Source organism: Diadema antillarum, unplaced genomic scaffold (assembly GCF_040938485.1).
Source record: "Diadema antillarum isolate AM-2024a unplaced genomic scaffold, OU_Dant_1.0 scf00000086, whole genome shotgun sequence".
Classification (NCBI taxonomy): domain Eukaryota; kingdom Metazoa; phylum Echinodermata; class Echinoidea; order Diadematoida; family Diadematidae; genus Diadema; species Diadema antillarum.
This window is the reverse complement of record NW_027270975.1, coordinates 3,536,817-3,562,510: the sequence shown is the minus strand read 5'-3', so window position 1 is coordinate 3,562,510 and position 25,694 is coordinate 3,536,817. Positions and strand designations below refer to the sequence as shown.

At 38.0% G+C, this 25,694-nt stretch overlaps 1 protein-coding gene across 1 annotated transcript in view; it reads right to left on the bottom strand.

Moving 5' to 3' along the window:
- Window positions 1-14,671: 14,671 nt before the first annotated feature.
- LOC139717999 (tRNA:m(4)X modification enzyme TRM13 homolog) overlaps window positions 14,672-25,694 on the bottom strand; it is a 40,678-nt gene continuing 29,655 nt past the window's right edge. The window contains exons 7-10 of the mRNA XM_071629488.1: window positions 24,348-24,439; window positions 18,154-18,310; window positions 16,282-16,966; window positions 14,672-15,525 (exon numbers count right to left, since the gene is read on the bottom strand). Coding sequence (XP_071485589.1) covers window positions 15,357-15,525; window positions 16,282-16,966; window positions 18,154-18,310; window positions 24,348-24,439 — 1,103 coding nt within the window. The 3' untranslated portion in view covers window positions 14,672-15,356. The remainder of the gene's footprint in view (window positions 15,526-16,281; window positions 16,967-18,153; window positions 18,311-24,347; window positions 24,440-25,694) is intronic.

The following is a 25,694-nucleotide window of genomic DNA, read 5'->3' as shown; positions in this document are numbered from 1 at the left end:
TGATGGAGCTATGCGATCACTAATTTGCACCACCATACATCAGTCTCTCGCCGGAAAGGTTACTGAGATGGTGGAAACAATAAGGATTGGGGTATATTGTATAATAATGTAAACCAGACTTGTCAGCATTGCTATACCGACAGCGCAAACCGGAACAGATGAAATCCAGCTAATGACATAGCCTCATTTTAATCGCGCCCGTGTGAATGTGAGTCGAACTGTTACACATGATATGATTGTATTTGTAATGTTAAAGGACCGGAATTTTTATAACTATACATTTTGATATCAGTGTGACACGTGTCACTAGTGAAATAATAATGTCAACATTTGCAACTATTGTTAACGTTGTGACTGGTAAATTGGAATTCGATTGCAAGTCTTTGCGAAGATTTCACTAGAAGTTCATTCTTAAACGTGTTTTTGCAATAATATCTAACACGTTGACGGTCAAAAGTGTCCCATGAACGATGGTTAAAGTGACATGCCAGTCACGTTCAAGCTGAATTCGGCAGATCAAACTCCAGCAAATACAATCTTAGCATTACAGCTTCTCTGAAATCGGACATGATTAAGAAATTCTTTACTTAGATATCGAAGCAGACTAAGGAGGTTCATTTTTCTGAAAATGCGGAAAGATTGTTTGACATTTGCAAATGAAATTATGATGAGAAAATATTCGACACAGAATAAGAATAATGGCGTGGCCATGACAGTTTTTGCTTTGTTTGGAGACTTGCTGTATAGGATGCAAAATGGATATACCGTACTCATATATGCTGAAAAGATTTATTTGTTTCTTTCATGACCATTGCATAATAGAGGGTATCATCTAATGTGAGTGCTTGCAGGGCTTTTACATACGTAGGGCCTATACGTAAACCACAAATTTTCAGAGCTTTTACACGGAAAAGTATAGTTCCAACAAAACTTAATCTATAACTCATATACTGACTGCAACTGTTGCCTCCTTCCTTTTTCACAGAAATTCTGTCACCAGATCTGGGTGTCCACATTTGTCTTGCGTGTATTATGTTTCATACATCAGTAGTTTTTAATGTCTTCCATGCACAGCTCATGAATATAGCAGGTGTACACTAGATTTGCTGGTGATTTCGAAAACCATCAACTTAGATATCAAATCAATGGGTTACAAGAAAAAAAAAAACAATTTGTCCCGAAAAAATAAATAAAAGCAAACGCAACAACAATCAATCGTATCTGTCATGTTTATAAGATAAGTTGATAGATAGCTTTGTCTTCATGGGATTTTCGGAATGTCCTTGACTTTTAATTGACAATATCGTCAAATGTGAATAGACGTTGAGATTTTATCAGAAATTGTCACACTGCCAAAGTTATAAATGGATTTGATGATGATGACACCCCATCCCCCATTTAGTCACGAAAAACGGTTCTGTATTTCCTCAGAAAGTTCAGGTGTTATTATAGGCATTGACGTATGTTATGCAAAGGAGAGGAAATATCGGTGATTTCATGTTTCACAAGCGATGGGTATGCAAGGCAGGTTAGGGACGATTTCTTTTTCGTTTCGGTCACACACAGTCATAGCTTAAAATGTTGCACGTTCATTAAGAGAATAAGAGTAGATATACACGAGTATTCTGAGGCTGTCCTCTGTAATGGTTAGACAGTATTTCATTTCTTTATTACGATTAACAAAGACAGTCATTCACTCATGATGAAATTACACCCCCCCCCCAAAAAAAAGGAGGCAATAGTAAGACTGACTCAAAATATGCCATGAATGTCTTGTTTTAGGAGAGAGGATACACAGATGCATAATAAAGTCATATTATTTTTATGTTAGTTTAAGTTTGCAGTATGAAAATTCATCTTAGGAATTAGTTTTGTGTGCTGCAGTATAACCGATTTCATTATGATTGTCTACTTCACCAGAAAGTTCGATGTTTATACAAAATCACGCCTATAAAAACGTCAAACAGATAAACAGGTAACTGAACATTCATTACAGTTGAGGGATTTCTAAAACTCACCATTGATTGTCTGAGACGTTCAATCTTTTTCGATAAGTTGGACAAGCCATATTCGTCGGAGGAAGAAGCAGTTGAAGCGATAGAGACTTTGTCTTCGACCGAGGTCTCACTCATTGAACAACCTGAGTCAGGACTGCGTCGAGTATTTCTGTCTTGCTCATCATCCAAGTCGATGAGGATGTCGTTTAGGCTACTTACACTGACGTCGGCTTCGTAGTCCTTGTTTGACACGGAAGGAGGACCAACTACGTCGTCTCTACTACAGATGCCTCCTTCTCCCCTACTATCCTCGAGTTCAGCATCGTCTTCTTCAGACGTGCAATGTCTGTTTGAATTATTAACTTTCATTTTGGTCGACTCCGGTGACTCGAAAAGACAAGGATCTGAGAGAGTTGGACTGCCTGTCGTCTCATGCGGTAAAAGGAGGAATCGAATACATGGAGGCATTGGGCCGAACTTCGCCTCAGCCTCGCCAAGCACTTCATCCAGAGGTATAATCGACTCTTGGCTCAACGGTTCCATCTTGTCAACCATGACCATTTTCTCTCTTTTCCTTTAGCTGTCGACCAACGCATAAAATGCGGACTTTGAATAATTCCTGTAAAATTTCCGCCGACTAAGCTGACGTGATGCACAAGTGCGTGAGTCTGCGCCTTATCACGAAAGATGCAAGCCACTTCCGAATCCTAAACACTGTTCAGGTCTCTCTGATCGTATGACGATATTCAGATCTGGATAAAACTTGGCGACCGATTACAGCGTTCACTTAACTGACGACCTATTCGGATGTCATTTCGTGGTCTAGCGCGAACTGTAAATGACATGTTTTTCTCTACCACCTGCTCGAATGACTGAGGCAGCACCACTATTCAGTCTTTTATCTACGTGACAACGCACAGAGTGCATAACATCCACTCCGAAGCTCGACGTACTTGCACTGCGTATTAAAGTCAGCGATTGAGCTCGATGCTCCCGCCTATAAATCACTCTATTTGCTCAGCGTGTATGCTTTCTCGCTAATAACGTGAGATAAATGCTGATATGACGAGGGCCGACTAATGTATATCGCTATACAGATACGGATACCGTCAGCCAGAGGGACTAAAAAACGACGGAATGCATGTTGCTATAGTGCTCGACTATGCTATGCAGCTTTGTACGGGGGTCTCCTCGCTGGAGATCTTTCTGCCACGCACCAAAGTGGCGTGTTCTAGGTGCGCTGGCCAGTTTTCATCTCCCTTGGAAGATGAATCAGGCCTCCACTTACAGAGTTTTCCCTAAATAGAGCTTACTGACTGAATAGGCCACAATTACGTCAGATTGTGATAACACGACAGTGCTCGGAAAAGCAAGGCGCGTTTGATAATGAGTCTAAGAGTAAGAATGATTATAACTTGTGTGTTATTGTCGTTTTAGAAATCTAGAAGTCTCATGGTGATTTTCATTTTTGTTTTGTTCTATGCAGAACCAATGAAGTCAGAGTCCCCTGATTATCATTCCTTCTGCATTCAAGCCATAGTCACCGAGAAATTCACATTCTTCGATGACTTTAACGTCTTTCCTTTTCTTCTTCTTCTTCTTCTTCTTCTTCTTTTCCTACTCTCTCTCTCTCTCTCTCTCTCTCTCTTCTGTCTCTTATTATGTATTTTTATGCAGACCTTTTCGCGCGAAATTAATTTGTCTTTCTTCGTGCGTTTTTCCGTTTTGTGTACTGTGTGGATATAATCATCAGAGGTGCAATCAATCATGTGGGTCGTTATGTCAACACTGTTCTTTCCTGGCATTGATCACAGTGATGTTGACGATACATTTCCTTAGTACTCACAGAAACATGTTTTTTACGTGTCAAACCTATACCGTGGAGTTTCTTGCTAATTAAGATCACATAAAATGCCGACGTGTCGTTACAATTAGCTGATATTGAATTTACAGTAAGCCCGACCCTACAACATGAACGAGATAATAATATTATGTCCATGATGCTTGAGCACTCCCGACTGCCTGTGCCTCTATTCTTCGTTCCCTTTTTATAGTTCGTTAACTGCATGGGGACTGCGATTTCCGGTATGATGATCATCCCTCAATACAGCCAGCATAGGGTCGGGTATCGTTACGTCATTTCCCCCCATGAATTGTCCACGGCAACATGCTCTAAATAGTATAGTTCCTACTACACGTCGTTTGTCACTAAACATTAGTAAAACATTCATGACATGATTTGCCATTGGTTATAACAATTGGCGCCAGGTTACAGTTATTTATTTTGTTAAATCAGGGAGGTGTTAGAAAAGGAGAGACAACTCCTGCTCTCCTTTGAAGTCATGCACGGCACCGCCGAGAAGTTATGCGCTTAACTAAAGGTGGAAATCAGGTGCTTTGACAAAAGAGAGCATCAATAATCGGGACTAGCGCTCTCACATCTAGAAATACTTGCCCCTACTGCACTTTGCTCTCTATCTTTCAATGTGATGGCAAAAATGAATTTGTGTACCTTGAATTGGAGCAGCGAATCAAGATGCAGTGTAAAACTGACAATTTTAACAGCAAATAGTTTAAAAGCACGCTGGTGCATGCTTTAGCGGAGTACTTTATTTGAAAGATCAAAATATCCCAGATTAAAGGATAGAAAACTAACATGCGGAAAATGTCATGTGCGCATTATTAGAAAAATATTAGGTTTTTAGGTGGCCTAATTTTCATTTCATTTCAATTTGCGCATTACGAAGAAACTAGAAATACATGTTTATAATATTAAATTCTTTCCTAAATTATTCTTAATCAATTCGAGTATTTCATTTAAAATTTTATGGTGAAATAAAGCTTGTAATTCAACGAAAGGTGAAATGCGTTCTTCGTCTCCGAACTTCGTCTTGCAACTAGAGCGGTGCAGAGCATGACTTCAAAGCGTATAGTGGAATGCTAGACATCCCATTGTAACGCTTTGAACCAAAACATGTGTTTGCATGAGTTACGAAGAGTTGTCTCTCCTTTTCTAACACCTCCCTGGTTAAATTGCATGGTTACGAAGTAAAACCACGTAGTTTTGCACACGAAACCAGTAATCACAACAACTTGCATCTGCAAAATATAGCATGCACTACACTTCACTAATTTCTGTTTTATACGGAAGCCACAGGCCTTATGCAGTTTGGTTGCTTATGCACTTTGTTGCATAAAAGATGGAAAAGACACACTTTTCAAACTATAAGATTCGTACCCGACAGGTGAACATCAAAATAAAACATTCACATTTAGTCCAAGGATATCAAATCACTAGTAACTTCATACTATGTGTTGATCAGTCAATATTAAAACACACTATCATGGTTTCGTATGCGAATTCTGGACATCATTAGCTCATAAGCACTGGGACAGCATCCCGACATTGCAACTGATAGGCATCAGGACTGAAACATGGTGATTGATAGCGCTAGTTCATATAACATGGTCCACTTGATTACATTTTCTTCCGTTGTTTGCTGTCTTGCCTCAGAGTGGAACTGTTAAAAAAAAAAAAAAAAACGATGAGCGAAAAATCAAAGGACATTTATCCATTTAGTTTTCTATCTATAATTAGGTGTCATCTGCAACACGGCAAAATGGAAATGATAATCGACGTGGTCAAGTGGTAGTAAACGAAGGTTTGTGTGAAAATATCGAGGTAAAAAAAGTTAAAAGAGCTACAATGCCAAGGGAAAAATTGCCAGAGGCAACTAATGATATGTCCCATGCAGCTACAAATGTGAAAGGTTATATAGCGTAAATTTTATGCATGGCCAAACTACTCCACAATGCATGTAATCGTAATTATACATGTACCAGCACGAGTGAAAATCATTGGTATTTAAAACACGATATTTTATACTATAATTTTATGTTTGGTTTGGGGGGTTTTTTCCGTGAGGCTCGCTCTTTCATTTTCTAAAATACTAGTAAAGAGAAAAAAAAACCCGAAAGAGAGGGAATCAGCGGGAGCAGCAGAAGTGGTGCATCGTACATGTCGGCCCTATATCTCTTCTGTATTCGGTCCACTGGTAGTGGAATGACTACAGTAATTACGCCAACAGGGTTCGACAAGAAAAGGTAATAAATGTACAAAATCCCGATGTCCTTCAGTGACAGAAAAATTAACTTATTCCCAGGCATGATTCCTCGGTGTTTACCTTCGCAATAAAGCGAACTATCTATACATTTTTCGGATCGAATATTTGAACAGACTTGTCATTCAAGGTTAGTGTCCATGATGCGAATTCCACTGTGAACATCAGATCTAATTGATGATGGGGATATCTTCCTTCGGGTCTAGGGCAATTACCTCCTGGGCAATTACCCCGGACCATTCCCCTGACCCTAACCCTAATCCTGATCCTGAACCTAATCCTTACCTTAACCCAAACTCTAACCCTAAAAATAACCCTAACCCTAATCTTTACTCTAACCTTACCACTAACCAGTATTTAGCCGGGAGGTAATTGCTCTCTGGGGGTAATTGCCCTGATACGCTTCCTTCTTCTGATACTGTTATAAATTTTGCAGAACAGCATAACAGAGAAATGGCAAATCATAGTGGACATCACAAACCTTGCCGTCTTAAAGGCTGTTATCCAAGTCAAGCGAATTGCTTATCGATAACGGTCTCCACCATCTGTATACTTTAAGATATAATATGAAATAAAATGTACGTATGCCATCACATAATTATATATTTTTTATGATTACTATTGTTTATATTTTCATGTGAACTTTATTGATTTGCCATTCTGATTTCTTTCATACAAGTGGCGAAATAAAGCAAACTGAAACAAACTATAAATCTGTTAACCGTGAATTTATCCGACCGTCAATCTTCATTAATTCACCTTATCGGTGAAACAGCATTTCAGTCCAGTGTGTTCGCCTGGTGTTACAACAGAGGTAAAAGCGACACAGCCAATACTTAAGAGCGGTGTCAGTCAGAGACGTGTGGTGCATCCTCACATCTGCATGGTGCTAATGACTCGGGTTTCCCGAAATATGAATACACCTTTATACCTAGCTGCACGGCATTGAATGAGATTTATAGAACAATGATGGCGAGATTGACAACCGTCGGGATTACTTGTGCGAAGGTAACGCAAGTCAGAATTCTACACATACACACACAAACACACCCTAATCGAAGTACACACAGAGACAAACATTATGTACTGTCACACAAACGAAAACAGTGATCCATGATTTCCATGCAGGTACATAATAAATATGAATAAAGACAATTTCAAATGTCAATAAATAAATAAAAGACATGTTTTTGCCGTTTTCCACGTTGAATAAAGATTGTTTCATACATCATATGCAATTACATAAAATCAGGAAATGTGGACTTGACCTCTTTTATTTCCTGATTCTATGTTATTGCATCTTATGTGTGTGTGTTTGTGTGTGTGTGTGTTTGTGTGTGTGTGTGTGTGTGTCTGCGTCTGTGTTCTTTTTTTGTGTGGGGGTGGGGTACACGTGTTTATGGACTCTTAAATGAGGAAAAAGTGAACTGTTGCAGAAAAAAAATGAAATAACCAAGAAATCACAATAAAAATAACAGATGAATTTGAAGGAAAATTTGACGAAAATGATGGCTAAAAGACGAAATTGCTTTTGTCATTGTGTGCGCAGCGAGTGTGACGGACAAATTTGAATTGTAAATGACGAGAATGTGTGACAAATGACTAAATTGAATAGACTTTTGTAGAAAATGATCCACAAAAGACGAATTTAAAACCAGGATTGGCATATTCCAGATTTACCGGGACGAAATTGAACTACAAATTCATTAAATTGAATGAAACTAGAAATGTCGCTAAGGCGACTGCTATGCCTCCGCCATAATGCATGATTCTCCTAATAGGTCTATAGTACATGTGGACAATGTATAATTACATTTTCACAATATTGGCAAAATATTGAAATTACATGTTTGTCACAAATGTGTTGAATGTTCACCTTCCTTTACCTAGGTTTAATTAGATGAATAGGAGAGCATGTATTTGGGGATTCAAGGACTTTAACTTGACTTTGACCCATTCATAAGTGTATGAATACTGTAATTTTCAAGGTATGGAGAAAAAGTGTAATTTCTGTATTGAAAAGTACACTGTTACCATTTTCTTTTGGCCTTTGACCCTAAAATTCATAGGATAATCACTGTCAGGCAGAACATGCATAAATATGTAATAAGTTTCAAGATAACTTGAGCAACTTCGAGATATGGAGGAAAAAGTTAGTTCAGCACTTTCCCTTGATCTTTGACCTTTTGACCTTTGAGGCAAACCCCTCCCCCCCCAAAAAAAAAAAAAAGAGAAAAAGAAAATTTCCAGATAATCTAGGTTATACATGCATACACCAAGTGTTAAAAAGAAAAATTGCTGGCATTACATAAATACATGTATGAGGGAAATAGTAAAAATTTGAAGTGTTGCACTTGACCTTTGACCCCTGACCTTTGACCTATGAACCCTAGATTCTCTAGATACTGCTAGTCAGTACGTGCATATATACTATGTTCCATGAAGATACCTTGAACAATTTCCAAGGTACGGAGAAAAAAGCAAAGTTTTAATATTCTAACTTGACCTTTTGACCTTTGACCTTTGACCTTATGACCCAAAACTTTCACCAGAGAATCTTAATTGGGTAATACATGTATACACTAAGTTTCAAGAAAATATCTTCAATAGATATGGAGGAAATAGTGAAATTTTACGTATTTGACCTTGACCTTTTGACCTTTGACCTTGACCATGTGCACCCAAAAGTTGATAGGCACAACTTCACCCCCTTATACACATACATGCCAAGTTTCATTAGGATACCTTAAAAGGTTTTGATAGTTACCCTGTCCACAAAATTTATTACGGACGGACGGACGGACGGAAGGACGGACGGACGGACGGACGGACGACCCGAAAACATAATGCCTCCGGCACCACTTCGTGGCGGAGGCATAAAAAAGTTTGAAAATAAACGGGAAAACCTACATTTTCATGAAATTGCAAATAGACTTTAAGCCAGCACCTGTCATTATGATTCCCGACCTCACGGAAAATATTTGTGCAACAGAAAGCGAGAAGAATGCCGTTATCCTTTTTATTTCGAAAACCTAACAAAACTCCCCGAACACGCCTGATATCTGTGACATCACTGAATTGAATCAGTAAGCAAAAGCAGACTATGCCCTATAAGCAATGCACAGATTCAAAGGTGTACCTGTTTTCCTAGGTGAGCATTGTATTGATATTTAGCCGGGATAAATGCCATACCAATGCAAAGTGAATCTAACGATTCCGTGTCATTTGAATAATCTGCTTTAAATATATCAACAGTAACTGCAATCTATCAAATAAAAGGTAAAATTCCATGTCTCCCATGCACCTTGCCCGCCCCGAACACTTTGGCCAAAGTCATTGTCAGCATTCGCTTGGTCTTGCTGTTATGCATTATGCATTCAGCCGGGTTGTTTGCTGTTCATTCACATTCACCATTGTTAGGCGGTCTTTTCAAACTCGAAAATGCGACGGCTCTTGCCAGGGAGGTGCTAGAGAAGGAGAGACAACTACTGCTCTCCTTTGAAGTCATGCGCGGCACCGCCGAGAAGTTATGCGTTCAACTACAGGTGTTACCCATGTGCTTTGACAAAAGAGAGCATCAATAATCGGGACTAGCGCTCTCACATCTAGAAATACTTGCCCCTACTGCAATTCGCTCTCTCTTTCAATGTGATGGCAACATTGAATTTGTGTACCTTGAATTGGAGCAGCGAATCAAAATGCAGCGTAAAACTGACAATTTTAATAGCAAATAGTTTAAAAGTACGCTGGAACACGCTTTAGCGGAGTACTTTATCTGAAAGATCAAAATATCCCAGATTAAAAGATAGAAAACTAACATGCGGAAATGTGCGCATTATAGAAAAAATTAGGTTTTTAAGAGGGCCTAATTTTCATTTCATTACGATTTGCGCATTACGAAGAAACTAGAGATACATGTTTATAATACTGAATTCTTTGCTAAACTATTCTAAATCAATTCGAGTATTTCATTTAAAATTTTACGGTGAAATAAAGCTTGTAATTCAACGAAAAGTAAAATGCGTTCTTCGTCTCCGAACTTCGTCTTGCAACTAGAGCGGTGCCGAGCATGACTTCAAAGCGTAGTGGAATGCTAGACATCCCATTGTAACGCCTTGAACCAAAACATGTGTTTGCATGAATTACGAAGAGTTGCCACCCCATCTCTGTAACACCTCCCTGCTCTTGCCTTCTAAAAACGTTTATGCCTTTACAGTGATGGTTAATAATATAAGCCAGGCACTGGTATAGTAGCGTTCTGTGCAACCTTCTCTTCGGAGAATATCTCAATTAGCCTGGTTCGAAGTAATTTAACCTCTTCTTCAGAACCAATGACTGCACTTATGATATTTGTTTTTGCTATGACGCGTCGTCTCCTGCTGTTAGATTGGTCCATTTTATTACGTCAGTAAAAACTTCGCCAAATTTTCCCGAATTCATCCGACGTGCTTTCAATCTCGTAGACATCGTTTGAAAATTTATCTTTGCTCTTGTTGCATTCCCCGTTGTGGAATGAGCAAGTCTTACATTTTGTCATTTCCAAGATTCTAAACACAGCATGTAATGTGTGCCAAGATGTAATATTCCTTGAATTTCCATTTTTACGAAAGTATACTTAATATGGAAATTTGTAGATGCATGCACGTGTCTTCTAGGTCTGCTTATAGATGACAAATGTCCTGCAAGAAAAAAAAAAACGAAAACAACAACAAACAAAACACCCCCTAAAACAAAACAAAACAAACTTCAGTGATAAAACCCGACACAATGTACACTGTATCCAGTAACCCTTTTGCATAGACAAGAACTAGGAAATTGTAGAGATTCGACTGACTAAATGAATCGTCCTTTTTCCTCATGTGTTTATAAACTTGACTCGAGTATTAACACGGCATGATTTTCGCTGACTCATGTATTCTTGTACTGACATTATCTGACTTTGACCTTGCAATTCGTCTCCACAGGCATACAAATATGGTAGTAGGATTAGATCACAGACACACAGGAAGTCGTTGATCAGCCTTACATGTCTTTGTTTTCAAACCACTCGGGGATGAAGTGGATTTTGGTGGGGAGGAATGGCGGCTGCACGAATCGCTTTCACAGATCAACGTGACTATTATTTCTACCCCAGGGTGAGGGGAAAGAACTAAGAATTGCATACAGCTGATGTTCCCCTCTCGGGCTTGTTCGTGCTACGGGCCAAGTAATTTTTGCACTTCAACCAGACAAGATTTTACGAAAAAAAAAAATGGAATTCTCTGTTACTCGCAGCATCTCGTTATCTCTCCGTAATATAAGGAAGTAAAACGGCATAAATGGCACTTTACGTATTATATTAGGGGTTGATTTTTGTTGTTGTTGTTGTAAAAACAGGTCTGTTTTTATTTATATTGCTGCAGTCTTTCTAAATTTCTCCTTGACTGTCTTCCTATTCAACTGATAATGTAATTACACTTTTACAACTATGTTTCTCACACACCACTGGCAAGCATAAATATTCTTGTAGTCATCTGACTTAAATCACTGGTTTGGCTGGGGGTTCAGTATTTTTTTCGAGGTATTTTAAAACCACTTTCCCTTCACCTAACGTTCATACATATTCATGCAGAACATGAACTATGTATCTCAGAAGACATGTGTGGTGGTCAGTTGAGGACCAGCAGCCAAAGGTGACTTGAGTATAGAGGACATGTATTGTGCAGAATGGAAGAAGATTCAACGAAATCATACCTCATGTCATATATCTCTCACAATAATATCTAATAATAGTTATGGTTGATGTCTGAGCAACTCCACCCTCTCATATTCTAAAGCCATTACTTCTAATATATCACAGCTCTGAATAACATGATGCAAAGCACATTGATTGATTAATTTGAATTTATTTCCACTTCGTGTTCACAAAAATCCCACAACAAGCAATGCTGCTATGGTGACTGGTATGCCTCTGCCATATGACATTATTCTCCCATGTGTCAGTAGAACATCTCGACAGTGTGAGACTACAGTTTCACGATTGGTTAAAAATCGAAATGACATGCATGAAAATTTGATGGTACAATCCCAAATGTGTTAAGTGTTTATATATAGATTGCTAGAACCAAATTTCATTTGGATTGCTAAATTGTTTCAGAGAGGAAGTATTTGTGCATTTTCACTTGACTTTGGACCCCATATGGCCCAAACCTTCCCTTACAGAATGATTGTGCAGTACTATTAGTACATGTACATAATACCTAGATTAATTAGAAGTGTGTGCATGGAGTAATTTTCAAGATACAGAGAAAATAGTGTAATTTCAACACTAAATAGCACATTTTTGGATTTTCACCTGGCCTTTTACCCTTGACCTTTCACCCTGTGACCCCAAAATTTTCTCATGGGAACATTGTTGGGCAGTTCATGCATACATACTAAGTTTCATGAATAAAACTTGAGCCATTTCCAAAATATGGGGGAAAATTGAAATTTTAGCATTTTCATGACCACATGTCCCAACATTTTCTCTAGAGTCTTTACATGGTTATATATGTATACATTAAGTTTTATGAAAATACTGTCAGGCATTGCAAAGATATGGGGAAAATAGTGAAATTTTAAGAATTTGACCTTGAGAGTGTGCACCCAAAAGTTGCTAGGTACAACTTTGTCCACTCATATAGATATATGTTTCATTTGGATACCTAAAACAGTTTTTACCAGTAAGTTACACTGTCCACAAAATCAGTTACAGATGGAAGGACAGACGGACGGATGAACCCGGGGGACAAACAACTCAAAAATATACTGCCTCCGGCAACACTTCGTACTGGAGGCATAAGAATATGACTGAAACATATAGTACATGTAATGAGAAATTTCAATATTCTACAGAGCTTTTTGATTTTATGTTCCGTTTAATGAAACATTCCATTTTTATGATTTTATCATATGAATGTATTGGGTTGCTATTGCACTTCAGGCAGTAAGACTGATTTTTTTCTCTTTTATGAGCAAAAGAAATTGGGCATAAATGCATCATATTCTGATCCTATAGAGTCATGCATCTTTCGAGGTAAATTTCTTTTATGGTGCTCTATTCATTGAGGTAGGCAAAGATTCATAATACACACATACTTCTTTTTAGTTTCATCTATTTGATTACTTCTGGTGTATTTCAGTTCCCTTACACAGTACATATAGTGAAAGGGGCATAGTCTTTGCACAAAGTTCAGATTATGCCTGTATGTCGGATTACAAAATCGCAGCTTTGTCTACTCTGCTGGTCATCATCTGTATCCATTTTGTCTCCCTAAGACTCATGTACCACAATGATTTGGAATGGAAGAATGTGTTAAATACTTTCAAAGTATCTACAAACTCATCAGATCTGATGCTTTTTAAGCATAACATTATTGGCCTAACCCTGGTGTGCTCCTCCCACTCTTTTTAATGTGGCACTCAACAAACTGATGTTGGCCAGTCACAGGTGAGCAATACATGAAAGCATTCTACTCACACTCCTCAGGTGATCTTTATCACTGACCTTTACTCTAAAATACGTGAAGGAAGTCCTCTGTATGATGACAACAACTCATGCCAGAAATCATCCTAGTTGCTACAATCATATCCTCAGTGCTCATCACCACCATGGTCCTAACATCACAGTTTACTCTCTTTTTTTTTCTTAAAGGCATTGTTTACCATTTGCAGATGAAACAAAAACTCAGCTTCAGCCAATGTGAGTCAGGGATAGAAACAACCAATGTAAAAAATTTGATCAGTATAATCAATGTTAAGTATTGTTAAAAATACAAAATGTGAACAAGTTACAACATTGCTTCTTGAATAAACCGTCTACAGTTATGGTTTATTGAGGAAAAAATAGTGATATCTCCTAATACTTTAGGCTTTACTATGAAATTTTTATAAGATAGGATGTTTTGTGATACAACTGACCTACACATATGCATCAAATGTGATAACCTGAACATTATATCACTTCTCCCAATGGCAAACAATATCTTTAAAGTTAACCAACACTTTTCTCTTGAGTTAGGTTGAGGACAAAAATGAACAACTAAAAAGAGTTAAATAAATAAATTGAAGAGCAAATTTGATCAAAGTCAGGCAAAAAAAAATGTATATATATATATATATATATATATATATATATATATATATATATATTCTAATATATGTTTTTAGAAAAAGAAACCACTACAAGGTGAAAATGGCATTGCTTTAACAAGCTATATCCCTTAAGTGAACAAAATCACCTATCTTTTTTTTTTTCCTTATAGATCTGTCTTCACAATCCAACTTTACAATATGTAAAGAACAACATACTTCATACAACCCTCTGATCCTAAAGGCAATATATTTCATTTGAAAAACATAAGAGTGGTCCAGAACTTGCCATTCTCACCAAAGCCCTCTGGTTATGACTGGATTTCAACAAGCTATCTATTCCTTGGTCCTTGCCTAACATTATTCAGATTCTCAATGACTCACAACTTTTTTTTTCTCTCCATTTGTTCATGCTTTACATTAAGTAGCTTGACATATATGCTTGTGTTTGCTGAGTTGCCCTTGTGCCTACTATGACATGATGCATAACTTACATAAAAATGTCTGTCATCATTTCATAGCCAATCTGGGAAACAAACTGCATGGATTTCTAAGCAGCTGGCAACAATCAATCATGTTGACATGTGCAATTTGACCACTTATTAAATCTGATTTACAAGCAAAATTCCGTACACAATAGAATTTGAAAAAAATCTAGTTTTATTGACTGTATTGAGTATTTTTTTCTTCTTACAAACACAAATATGTGTATCATTGCACGAGTCACAGTAAAATGTCTGAAAATAAAGGCATTTGGAAAATTAAAAAAACTTAATCACACTAAATGGAATCAGTCACATTCTGCAAGAACTTATCATTACATCAATATCAACCCTGGTGTGACCCTATGATCTCACTAGGTCAGTTTACTTTCTTGTCACTTTATAGTACAATACACAGTCAACCTTGCCTAAGACAAATCTATTCGGACTGAAGAAATAGCTTCAACTTAGAGAAAATTATTGACTTATGAGGGATTAAAATCAATAGAGTATAAAAAGAAGAGGACTTGAAAAGATCTTTGACTTAGGCAATTATTCGACTTATGCAAGGTTTACTTCAGCAAGGTTGTATTAAAATTTCATCACAAAATACTTTGATGAGACGAGATTCATTAGTCCGAAGTTCATGTTGCTACAAGTAGGGCATTCTCTGGAGTTATACTTCTTTCTACATAATAGACCAGTTCAGTTTTAAGTCTGTGGTTCCTGAGGTAGAGTAGTCGACCCATGTCCAAGACTCGCTTGCACTTAAATCCAATCATCTCGCGATCAGGGACCGAGAGCCCAAGGGTACTGGGTGGCAAAAGACAAGGGGGAAGTACAATACCATTCAGCAATGTCAGACACAGAATGACATATGCACAATATCACTTTTCTTTGAATGGATACAAAATAGATATAAACCAGAGAGAAATTAAGGTGTATCTACACGACAAGTACGGTGTGCCAAATACTTCGGCTGGAATGCCTATGGAGTGGCCTGTTTTGAGTTTGTAGCCAGCTCCAGCCTTATGGAACAGATTTTTGTCAGACAAGAGACACCAACACATACATGTCTGACAACTACTCTGCACCAAACAGATATACAAAATGATTTTTTTTTTTCAAAGTCAGTCATACACATTTTTCTTAGAAAAAAAAACTTTAAAAAAATGAAATACAGAAAAAATATGGAGAGAATGATACAAACACAAAATAAGGTAGATATTCTTGCAGGAAGGAGCCTTCCACTATATTTTGACCAAACAAAATGAAAATCAGTAAATAAATCCTGGAAGTGGAAAGCTATCATATCATGTGATGATTTTTTAGGATTTTGATCTGTAAATAGAATTGATGAATCACTTGGTACAGAACAAAAGACACTTCAGTGTAGGCAGTCAGTCAGTGAATCTGTAAATAGCAAGCAAGTGATTTTGCTCCCACCTCAAATATGGAACCTATCATGTATAACACACTGTCTTCATTCCCTTTTAGTGGAATGAAACAATCAATGGGTGACACCCAACATCTTTTCACATCGTGATCACTTCATGAGGAATCATGTACCTTACAATGGACTGTTGCTCCACAGGATGTTCGCTGGCTTCTTCTTCAGATGACTTGCCTCGATCCCTGCCTCGCAGAAAGAGGTCATCACCATGACTACTCCTCCCACCATCAGTCATAAGGTCATCTTGAACTTTCTCATCTCTACCTATTCTCTTTATTAAATTCCCTGGTTCAGTTCCTTTCCATTCCATGCAGGTAGATTGTCTCTCTCCTTCCATATACGACTGACTCACTTTGGTTTCATGAGCTTCACTCACACCAGAAAGTTTATCATCTCCAGACTTTGTCAAGTTGTTTTCTGTTTCGGCAGAACCTACACCAGCTTCGTCCTTAGCATCTCTTGAGCCACAAGTTGCCCAGCTACTCATACGCACTATGGCCATGAAATCCCTTGATGAGATTCCAACTCTGGTCAGAAATTCCCTTCCAACATATGACTTCCAAGAACAGCGATGGTGGCAGCACATTGCCATGACGACACCCTTGATGCAGTGGGCAGAGAGCGGATGTGCTGTGATCACATCACCTGTCTTGCATCCCCTGTTAGTTTCATAGGCAGGGTCTCCAGCAACAGCTGGCTCTGCATTTCCAGCTGAGGGAGCCCTTGCTTCACCATTGGTCCTAGCTAGAGCATCTCCATTACTCACAGCAGGAGTTTCCATGAGGCACCTCAAAGCCAGATCTGCATGTACAACCATAACACACAAAATTTATGAAAGTTGGGTAAATATTGGATAAAGCATTTAAAATGCAGAAGAATAAAATGCTAACTTTAACCACTGGTCCCCATCGTAGCTACCCATAGATGGTGCCCACTGTGGCCACAACTGTCACTGTCATGAACACTGTATATCTCATATTCTGTGTCTCTTACAGTGCCTAAATGTAATCAAAATCCATTGTGCTCCTTCTGGATCTAGAGCAGATGGTTCAAATTCACACCCCTGGGTCCTGTAGGACCACATGTACAATTTGAACAACTCCATATCCCCTGCTCCAATGAATAAGTCAAATCAACCCTGGTTCAGTCTGATACTGAGTTTTAAAGAATAATAGGAAGCCATAGAATGTTTATGAATGGCAAGACGACAGACTTCACACAATGCATGACAGATGCATGTCACAATGTGACTGCAACAGCTGCCGTAAGTCTTCACTAAAAAATTGACTTTGACTTTATACCTTCATTATATATTTCAACACAACTGAAAGCAAAATATTTTTGCAGCATTACATTTTCACAAATTGGAGCTGACAGCCTTTTTCACAGTATGGAATTTTCACGAAATGGCACTAGCATTCAATGCATATAGTGTAGACAAGAACTTTTGCCTGCATTTTAATTTTGCCAATCTTAGCTCTCGCGAAATTCATGAAATCAAAATGCACGCGAACATTTCAGGTTTTATAGTAATTAGAATTGTGTTATGGCTAGTCAAAGAGCAAATTGGATAATTGCATGTAATGTGATAATTTGCCTTTTGAGCTTCACTCAGTAACCTTTTGACTTTATCATTCAGTCATTTCTGTTTGATTCTTTAATAGTCATGCAAACATACAAGAAGATTCACAATATTGTTGTACATCATTTTCAGGGCCCCATTTCATAAAAGATGTTAGGATGACAACTCTTGCTGGAATGACCACTTTCCACAGCAAACAGCCAATCAGGAAGCTGTATTCTTGTCGTTACCATGACAATAGTCATTCCAGCAAAGAGTTGTCATCAGATAAACTCTTTATGAAATGGGGCCCAGATGTCCATTGTAACAAGAAACCATCAAGTAGAAACTGAACAACGAATGGACATGACATCTGTCACAAACAGGATGTGAACATCACTACACACTGATACATGAACATCATTACCAGTTGCTGCTCCACATAGATGCTTGGTATAGGCTACTATTGGGGCAGATGGATCACTGCAAATGGCTGGAACTTTCCCAAGACACAAATTCTCAATGTCCATGTTAATGCGCTGGTAGGTGGGTCCTTCAGCTCCACGCTGGTAGAAAACATCTCTCTGCATTTGATTAAGGAAAATCAAAAAATACTATGACATATGGGGATTAACTCACCTTGTTAGTTCTCCATTATTAATTTAATATCTTACATTCTGTAGGAGCATAGCTGATTATATGATCTTTGATAGCATGGTGTTGTGAATAACACGACTACGAGGAGAGGTTTGCAGTTTGACCATGTGAATAGTTCTGATAGAGACTGGAGAGAGAAGAAATGAGGAGAGTGGAAAGAACTGGCTCCTAGTTTGATCCCATCCCAAGGGGGCCAGCCCTGGATCCACCATAAACAAAAATTCACTTATTTATCTGAGCATTTCTGGCTTTACGTTAAAGAAGATTTTCGAAAGATTCTCTAATTTGGATGCATGGTGCAATTTGCATGGATAAAAAAAAAAAAAATCCCTATGCTACCTGCCAAGTTTTGTGAAAGTCTGTTATGGCCTTGCAAGAAGCTATATATGTAAACATTGGACCCAAATTTGCTCCCTACTTAAAGGACAAGTTCACCTTCATAAACATAAGGATTGAGAGAATGCAACACTATTAGTAGAACACATCAGTGAAAGTTTGAGGAAAAGTGGACAATCGATGCAAAAGTTATGAATTTTTAAAATTTTTGTGTTGGAACCGCTGGATGAGGAGACTACTACAGCTTGTGTGTCATATGCGTACAACAGTATAAAGAAAATGTAAAAGAAAATTCAACATATTTTCACTTTTTTCGCATAATAAAAGAGCTCTTGACTTGCCTCTTTCTAAAGGCAGGGGGAATAATATTACACATAACATTTGTCGGTAACGAGTCAGGGGAATGTGTACTTTTTTTCAAAAGATGGCATTTTGTGAAATTCTCTTTATATTTACCTTATATTGTTGTACGCATGTGACATCTAAGTTATTCATACACTGGAGTAGTCTTCTCATCCAGCGGTTACTGCACAAAAACTTCAAAAATTCATAACTTTTGAACGGATTGTCTGATTTTCCTCAAACTTTCAATGATGTGTTCTATTAATATTGCTACATTCTCTCAATCCTTATGTTTATGAAGGTGAACTTGTCCTTTAAAAGCATTTCTGGCTTTATGTTAAGGAAGATACAGTCAAACTCGGATACCTCGACGTCGGATAAGCCGAATATCACTTACCTCGGGTGCAAAATGAAAGTCCCGATTGTTCCTATGGAGTTTCCGTGTATTAAAATTCGCGTAGCTCGAAGAAAATAACTCGAAGTTCGGTTACCTCGAAGTGAAATCTACTGTCCTGATCTTAATTAACTTATTGTTTTTCCCAGCATGTAGCTCGAATCGAGTTGCAACGTCACTCAGAATCTCCGATTAAGCGCGCGTGGACAGCGGAGACATGTCACAAATCTTGTCACACTCGACTGTAAATATTCTTAACAATCGCGCGCCCAAAGAAATACCCGGTAGGCCTACACAGCTGACAAGAAAAACCCCCAACACCTACCTACTACACACGTACACGATATGCACATAGCACCCGTGCCAATGGAGTACTTACGTTAACACTACGCTCTTTTCTTTAACCACTGTGTTCTGATTTTTGATCGTGGGTGATACCGAGTAGTCATACCGTGCGCGTAGATTTCTTAACCGTCGTGGCGCACCTGCTTCGAGGTGTGACAGTTATATCTTTGGCGTTAATCACGGTCCACCGTTCTAACATCAATCTCCTGCATAGTGCCTATATTTTAACTCTTTTTCGGCCTTTCACGAAGTTTGTTTCATTTATTCTCCCCCGAGAACGCAAGCACTGGATTTTTCTTTCCAGCAATGCGATTATGAAAATACATGTAGTGTCGTATAATGATCTGGAAGTATAGGCCGAGCATGATAAAGAATGGAATAGACAGGGCTCCACACTGACTTTATCGGGTCACCAATATCATTGATTTTTATTTTTTGGTGGTCAAAAGTAAAATCTGCTGACGCAAAAAAAAAAAACCCAAAACGGGAAAAACATTAGAAAAACTAAATTAGTCCTACTAAACACAGAAAAATTAATATTAAGCATTATTGAAGTGATGCAGATGCCCATGTCTTAAAGAAGTGAATAGAAAATGCAATCATCTTATTCTGTGTTTTAAGATTTAGCAAATTTTGCATAGGCGTAGAGATTATTATAAAAGTTGACGCGTATACTAGGAGGTTAAAACTTACGTTTGAAATGAGAAAGTGGGAGGATATGCTGACATTTTTTTAGCATCCGAAAGTTACCGTTATTCATTTCTTATTGTAAAAGCAATCATCCAACATATATTAGTATGTTAGCACCTTACGGAGCCGAATATAACCGTTAATCATTTCTGAATGTAAAAGCAAACAACCGACATTCATTTTAGCATCTTGGCTGAGCTGAATTCTTTTTTATATCCTTATCCATTTCCAAACGTGAAAGCAAACATCCGCTATTTGTTTTAGCATCTAACTGAGTGGATTAATACCGTTAATCATTTCCAAATGTAAAAGCAACAATCTGTTATTTATTTTTGCATCGTCCGGAGCAGAATATTACGGTTATTCATTTCAAACATCCGACATTTATTTCATTATCGTATCCGGAGCTGAAGGTACTGCTGTCCACTTGCGAAAGTGAAATGAATCATCTGACAATTATTTTATCATTGTATGGAGCCGAATGTTACTGTTTTTCATTTTCGAACGTCAAGGCAAACATCAGACATTTATTTTACCATCAAACATAGCTGAATTACCGTTATTCATTTTGAAATGTAATAGCAAATATCCAATATTTTTTTAACATCGTATGGGGCAGAATGTTACCGCCATTCACTTCCAAACATGCCAAACGTAAAAGCAATCATTCGACATGTATTTTAATAACTTCCGGAGCTGAATGTTATAACCATTTACTTCCTAACGTAAAAGCAAACATACGGCATTTATTTTATCATCGTACGGAGTTTGATATTACACTGTATTGTTATTCATTTCAGAACATCAGAGCAAACATTCGACATTTATTTTAGCATCTTCCGGAGCTAAATGTTATTGCAATTTACTTTCAAGTGTAAAAACAAACATCCAGCATTTATTTCATCATCGTTAGAAGTTGAATGTTATTGTTACTCATTTACGAACGTCAAAGCAAACATCAAACATTAATTTTACCATTGAACACAGTTGAATGTTACTTTTATTCATTTCGAAATTTAAAAGCAAACATCAGAAAGTTATTTTAGCATCTTCCGGAGCCGAATGTTACTGCTATTTCCTTTCGAAAGTATAAGGAAACACCCGATATTTATCAAACCATCGTACGGAGTTGAATGTCAGTTTCCGAACGTCAAAGCAAATATTAGACATTTATTCCAGCGTCTTCCGGAGCCGAATGTTATCCTTGTTCATTTTCGAACGCAAAATCAAATATCTGACATTAGTTTTAGCACCATCAGAGCTGAGTCTTATCGTTATTCATTTCTAAAAGTATTAGCAAACATCCGACATTTATTTTAGTACCATACAGAGTCGAATATTACCGTTATTCATTTCCAAAATTAAAAGCAAACATCTGACATTTATTTTAGCATCTTACGTAGCCGATTGTTACCGCTATTCATTTTCAAAAGTTAGTAAAGGCAAACATCCGAATTTTTTCGGTGGCGCGATCGGGCCACCAAAATCTTTATTTCTGACATTGTAATTTTAATTCCGATTTTCATTCAATTCATATATATAAAAGTCGATTCAATTCCAATGGACAAGCATGCAAACAATCAGTAGGCACTACAACAGATACCATGTTGAACAACGATAAACTTTGGATAAGTCGAAGAAAATTCGACGGACGCGTACCTCGAAATTCGCGTACCTCGAACCATTTTCTTCAGTCCCGACGAATTCGAGGTATCCGAGTTTGACTGTATTCACAAAATTATCTAATTTGGATGCATGGTGCCATTTGCATGTTTGTTTGTTTGTTTGTTTGTTTGTTTAATTTCCCTGCGCTATCTGTTTTGTGAAAGTCTGTTATGGCCTTTCAAGCTGAAGATGTAACAAGGCAAGTGCCGTAATGTGTCTCGCCCAAAAACGTACAACACCTTTTTTTTTGTGTGTGTGTTCACAAATGGACCTATGGATCAAAAGTTAGGAGTCATAATTAAATGCACAGTACATTGGGCCCTAAAAGTTCACTGACCCCTGCCTGTGACCTTTGACCTTGTGGTGACCATCAACTCCCCGAGGTACATCTACCACCTAAGTCTAGTCACAAACGGACTTATGGATCAAAAGTTATGACCCATAATCGAAACGTGCCCTAAAAACTTAACATTGGACCCTAAAAGTTCATTGACCCCGGTCTGTGACCTTTGACATTGTGGTGACCATCAACTCCCCAAGGTGCATCTACCATCCAAGTTTGGTCATAAATAGACTTACGGATCAAAAGTTATGGTCCATAATCGAAACGTGCCCTAAAAACTTAACATTGGGCCCTAAAAGTTCATTGACCCCTGCCTGTGACCTTTGACCTTGTGGTGACCATCAACTCCCAAAGGGACATCTACCACTCAAGTTTAGTCACAAACGGACTTATGGATCAAAAGTTATGACCCATAATCAAAACGCGCCCTAAAAACTTAACATTGGGCCCTACAAGTTCATTGACCCCTGCCTGTGACCTTTAACCTTGAGGTGACCTTCATATTTGGTAAAAGGTAAAACTTCGTATGACCACTCTTCCCTCTAAGTTTGATTCAAATTGAAGCCCAGAGTACAGAGTTATTCAAGTTTTTATAGCGTTACGGACAGACGACGGACGGACGACGGACGGACGGACGGACGGATGGACGGACAGACACCGTAGGCGATCCCTTAGTCTCCCCTCACCTCCGGTGGGCTCGACAAAAATTGGACCCAAATTTGGTTCCTACCCCTTCCCTGGGCCTAAAGAGCATTGTGCCCATTAGAACAAATTACGGGAAGACCCCATTACCCTAGGAATGCTGCCTGCCAAGTTTGGTGAAAATCAATGTGGTTTTCAAGAAGAAGCTAAAAATATCCAATGACATCAGCGCTGTGGCATAGTTGATATGACTCCCGACTCCCAAACTGAGGACCCCAGTTCAATTCCTGCCTAGTGCTTATGTCCTTAAACAAGATGTTTTCACCCATCACATCCCTCTCGACCCAGGTGTATAAATGGGTACCTGGCAATGCTGGAGTAATAATGGCAGGGCCCTCTGATAGAGGCTACCCTGAATGAATAAGACATTATTATTATTATCATTATTATTATTATTATTATTATTATTATTATTATTATTATTATTATCATTACTATTATTATTATCATAAATATCATTATTATTATTATCATCATCATCATCAATATTAGCCAGATGATGAATGATTGCAATAGCTTCTAGCTCCTTTCAGCCAAAGGTTCAGGTGAGCTCGCACACTTTTCAATTGTAACAAACGCAAACAGAAAAACTGACCAGAAATGAATATTATTTATTCGAGCACTGAGAATTGAAGGTTTCTGGGACGAACACTGATCTAGGGCTTTCTATAGCTCAGTCGGTAGAGCACCAGGCTAGCAATCCGGAGGTCTTGGGTTCGAATCCTGATGGAATCACATTTTCTTTGCTCAATTTTCCACTTTTCAATTGTGTCAACTTATGCAATTTGCCAACTTACAAGATGTCAACTTTTGCAAGGGGTACTGTATGACAAACTAACAAAACAGATTTCAATTCTAATTCAAATTTAATTTTGACTTTGTGAAACAATTAAAAAAAACAACAACACAGAAATGACAACAAGGAAAATGAGATTATGTAAATGAAAGCAGGGGATGGAATTGCAACAGAGAAGACCTGTAGCACAACTTCAACCTAGTACTGTTAACTTTGGTTCACACCGCTCCTTAAATGTACCTTGGGAGTGTTTGAATTTACGGGAACATTTCAAATACTTCTTCTTTACAGCAAAACAAATTCACAGCTGTTTGTGTCCTTCAGACAGAGGTCCTCTGATTGCTGACTAACCTTGTGTCTGACAGCAGCTCTCTCCACAAGCAAGAACTTGGCTGAACTTGCATTCTCTTCCAAGGCCTGTTGTACCCACTGTGACAATCTACCTGTCAAAATTGCAAAGTATGATTTGTCCAGTAAGTGGATTTGGTTCATTAAAAATCAAAATATCCATCACCAAATTACATTATGGCAAATGCAATGTGAAGCACAGTAATTTCTAAGAATCTTCAAAAACTGCTACTTGTGTTTGGTAAATATGATGTAATGATAATTAATTTACACATCAGCAAAATGTTCTTTCACAGCTCTTTCAGAGCTCTTTCAAATCTACCTGATTCTAAAGTTTTGATGTTCACTAAAATTATAATGTACATGATTTGCAAATAATAGAAATGTAAGAAGTTTGTATTTAGTCCCATTGACTTTGGGTAGAAGCTCTAATTTACAAGTGGGGAATGGTGTCCATTTATATACAACGATGTTTTAACACCCTAGTGATAATAACTGCCCAGTTTGGTGAAAATCTGACAATACATTTTCAAGAAGATGAAGATGTGAAAAATTGGACCCTTATCCCCCCATTACTGTATATGCCATATATTTAGCGAGTCTAAATTTGTGCGAATCTGGACTTCCCAACAATTTAGTGAGTGGTCAAATTCACGATTGTGGAGTATACATGTAGTACTGAATGGAGAAATGCGTGCATGCACATCGCTTTCATATTTTTGTGTTTTTACAATCAAGAGTAGCACTTGATTTACAAATTTGTGAATATAAAAACCTTGCAAAATATTTGGCATATACAGTAACTGATCTGTCATGAACAAAAGTGGAATTACAGTCAACAACCTATATACTCATGCACTAACTTAGCTTGAGGATGACAGAAGATTTGTAACAAACACCAACAACAACAACACAACAACAACAACAACGACCACCACCCTAATAATCTGGTGGGCTTGTTCCCCCTCGGGGCATTGCGCCCCTATAGGGCCCCCTAAATGGGGAAATGATGCCTATTTGTACAAATACTTACTATTCCATCACTCTAACAATAACACATGCCATGTTCGGTAAAAATATACCATGCGTTTTCAAGAAGATCAAAAGGTATAAATTTGGGTTTCAATTCCCTCCCCTACCCCCGCCCCAAGGGGGTTACCCCCCAGATCCGCCATTATCAATGTACTTATTCAAAGCACTAACTAGCTCTATTACTTCTGGTTTTAGAGAGGAAGAGTCTTAAAGATTCCTTAATTTCTGGGCTCTGCCCACTCCACTTGAAGAAATTGAGACCCTATCCCCTTACGGATAACATCTGGTAAGTTTGGAGAAAATCCATCCTGGGGTCTC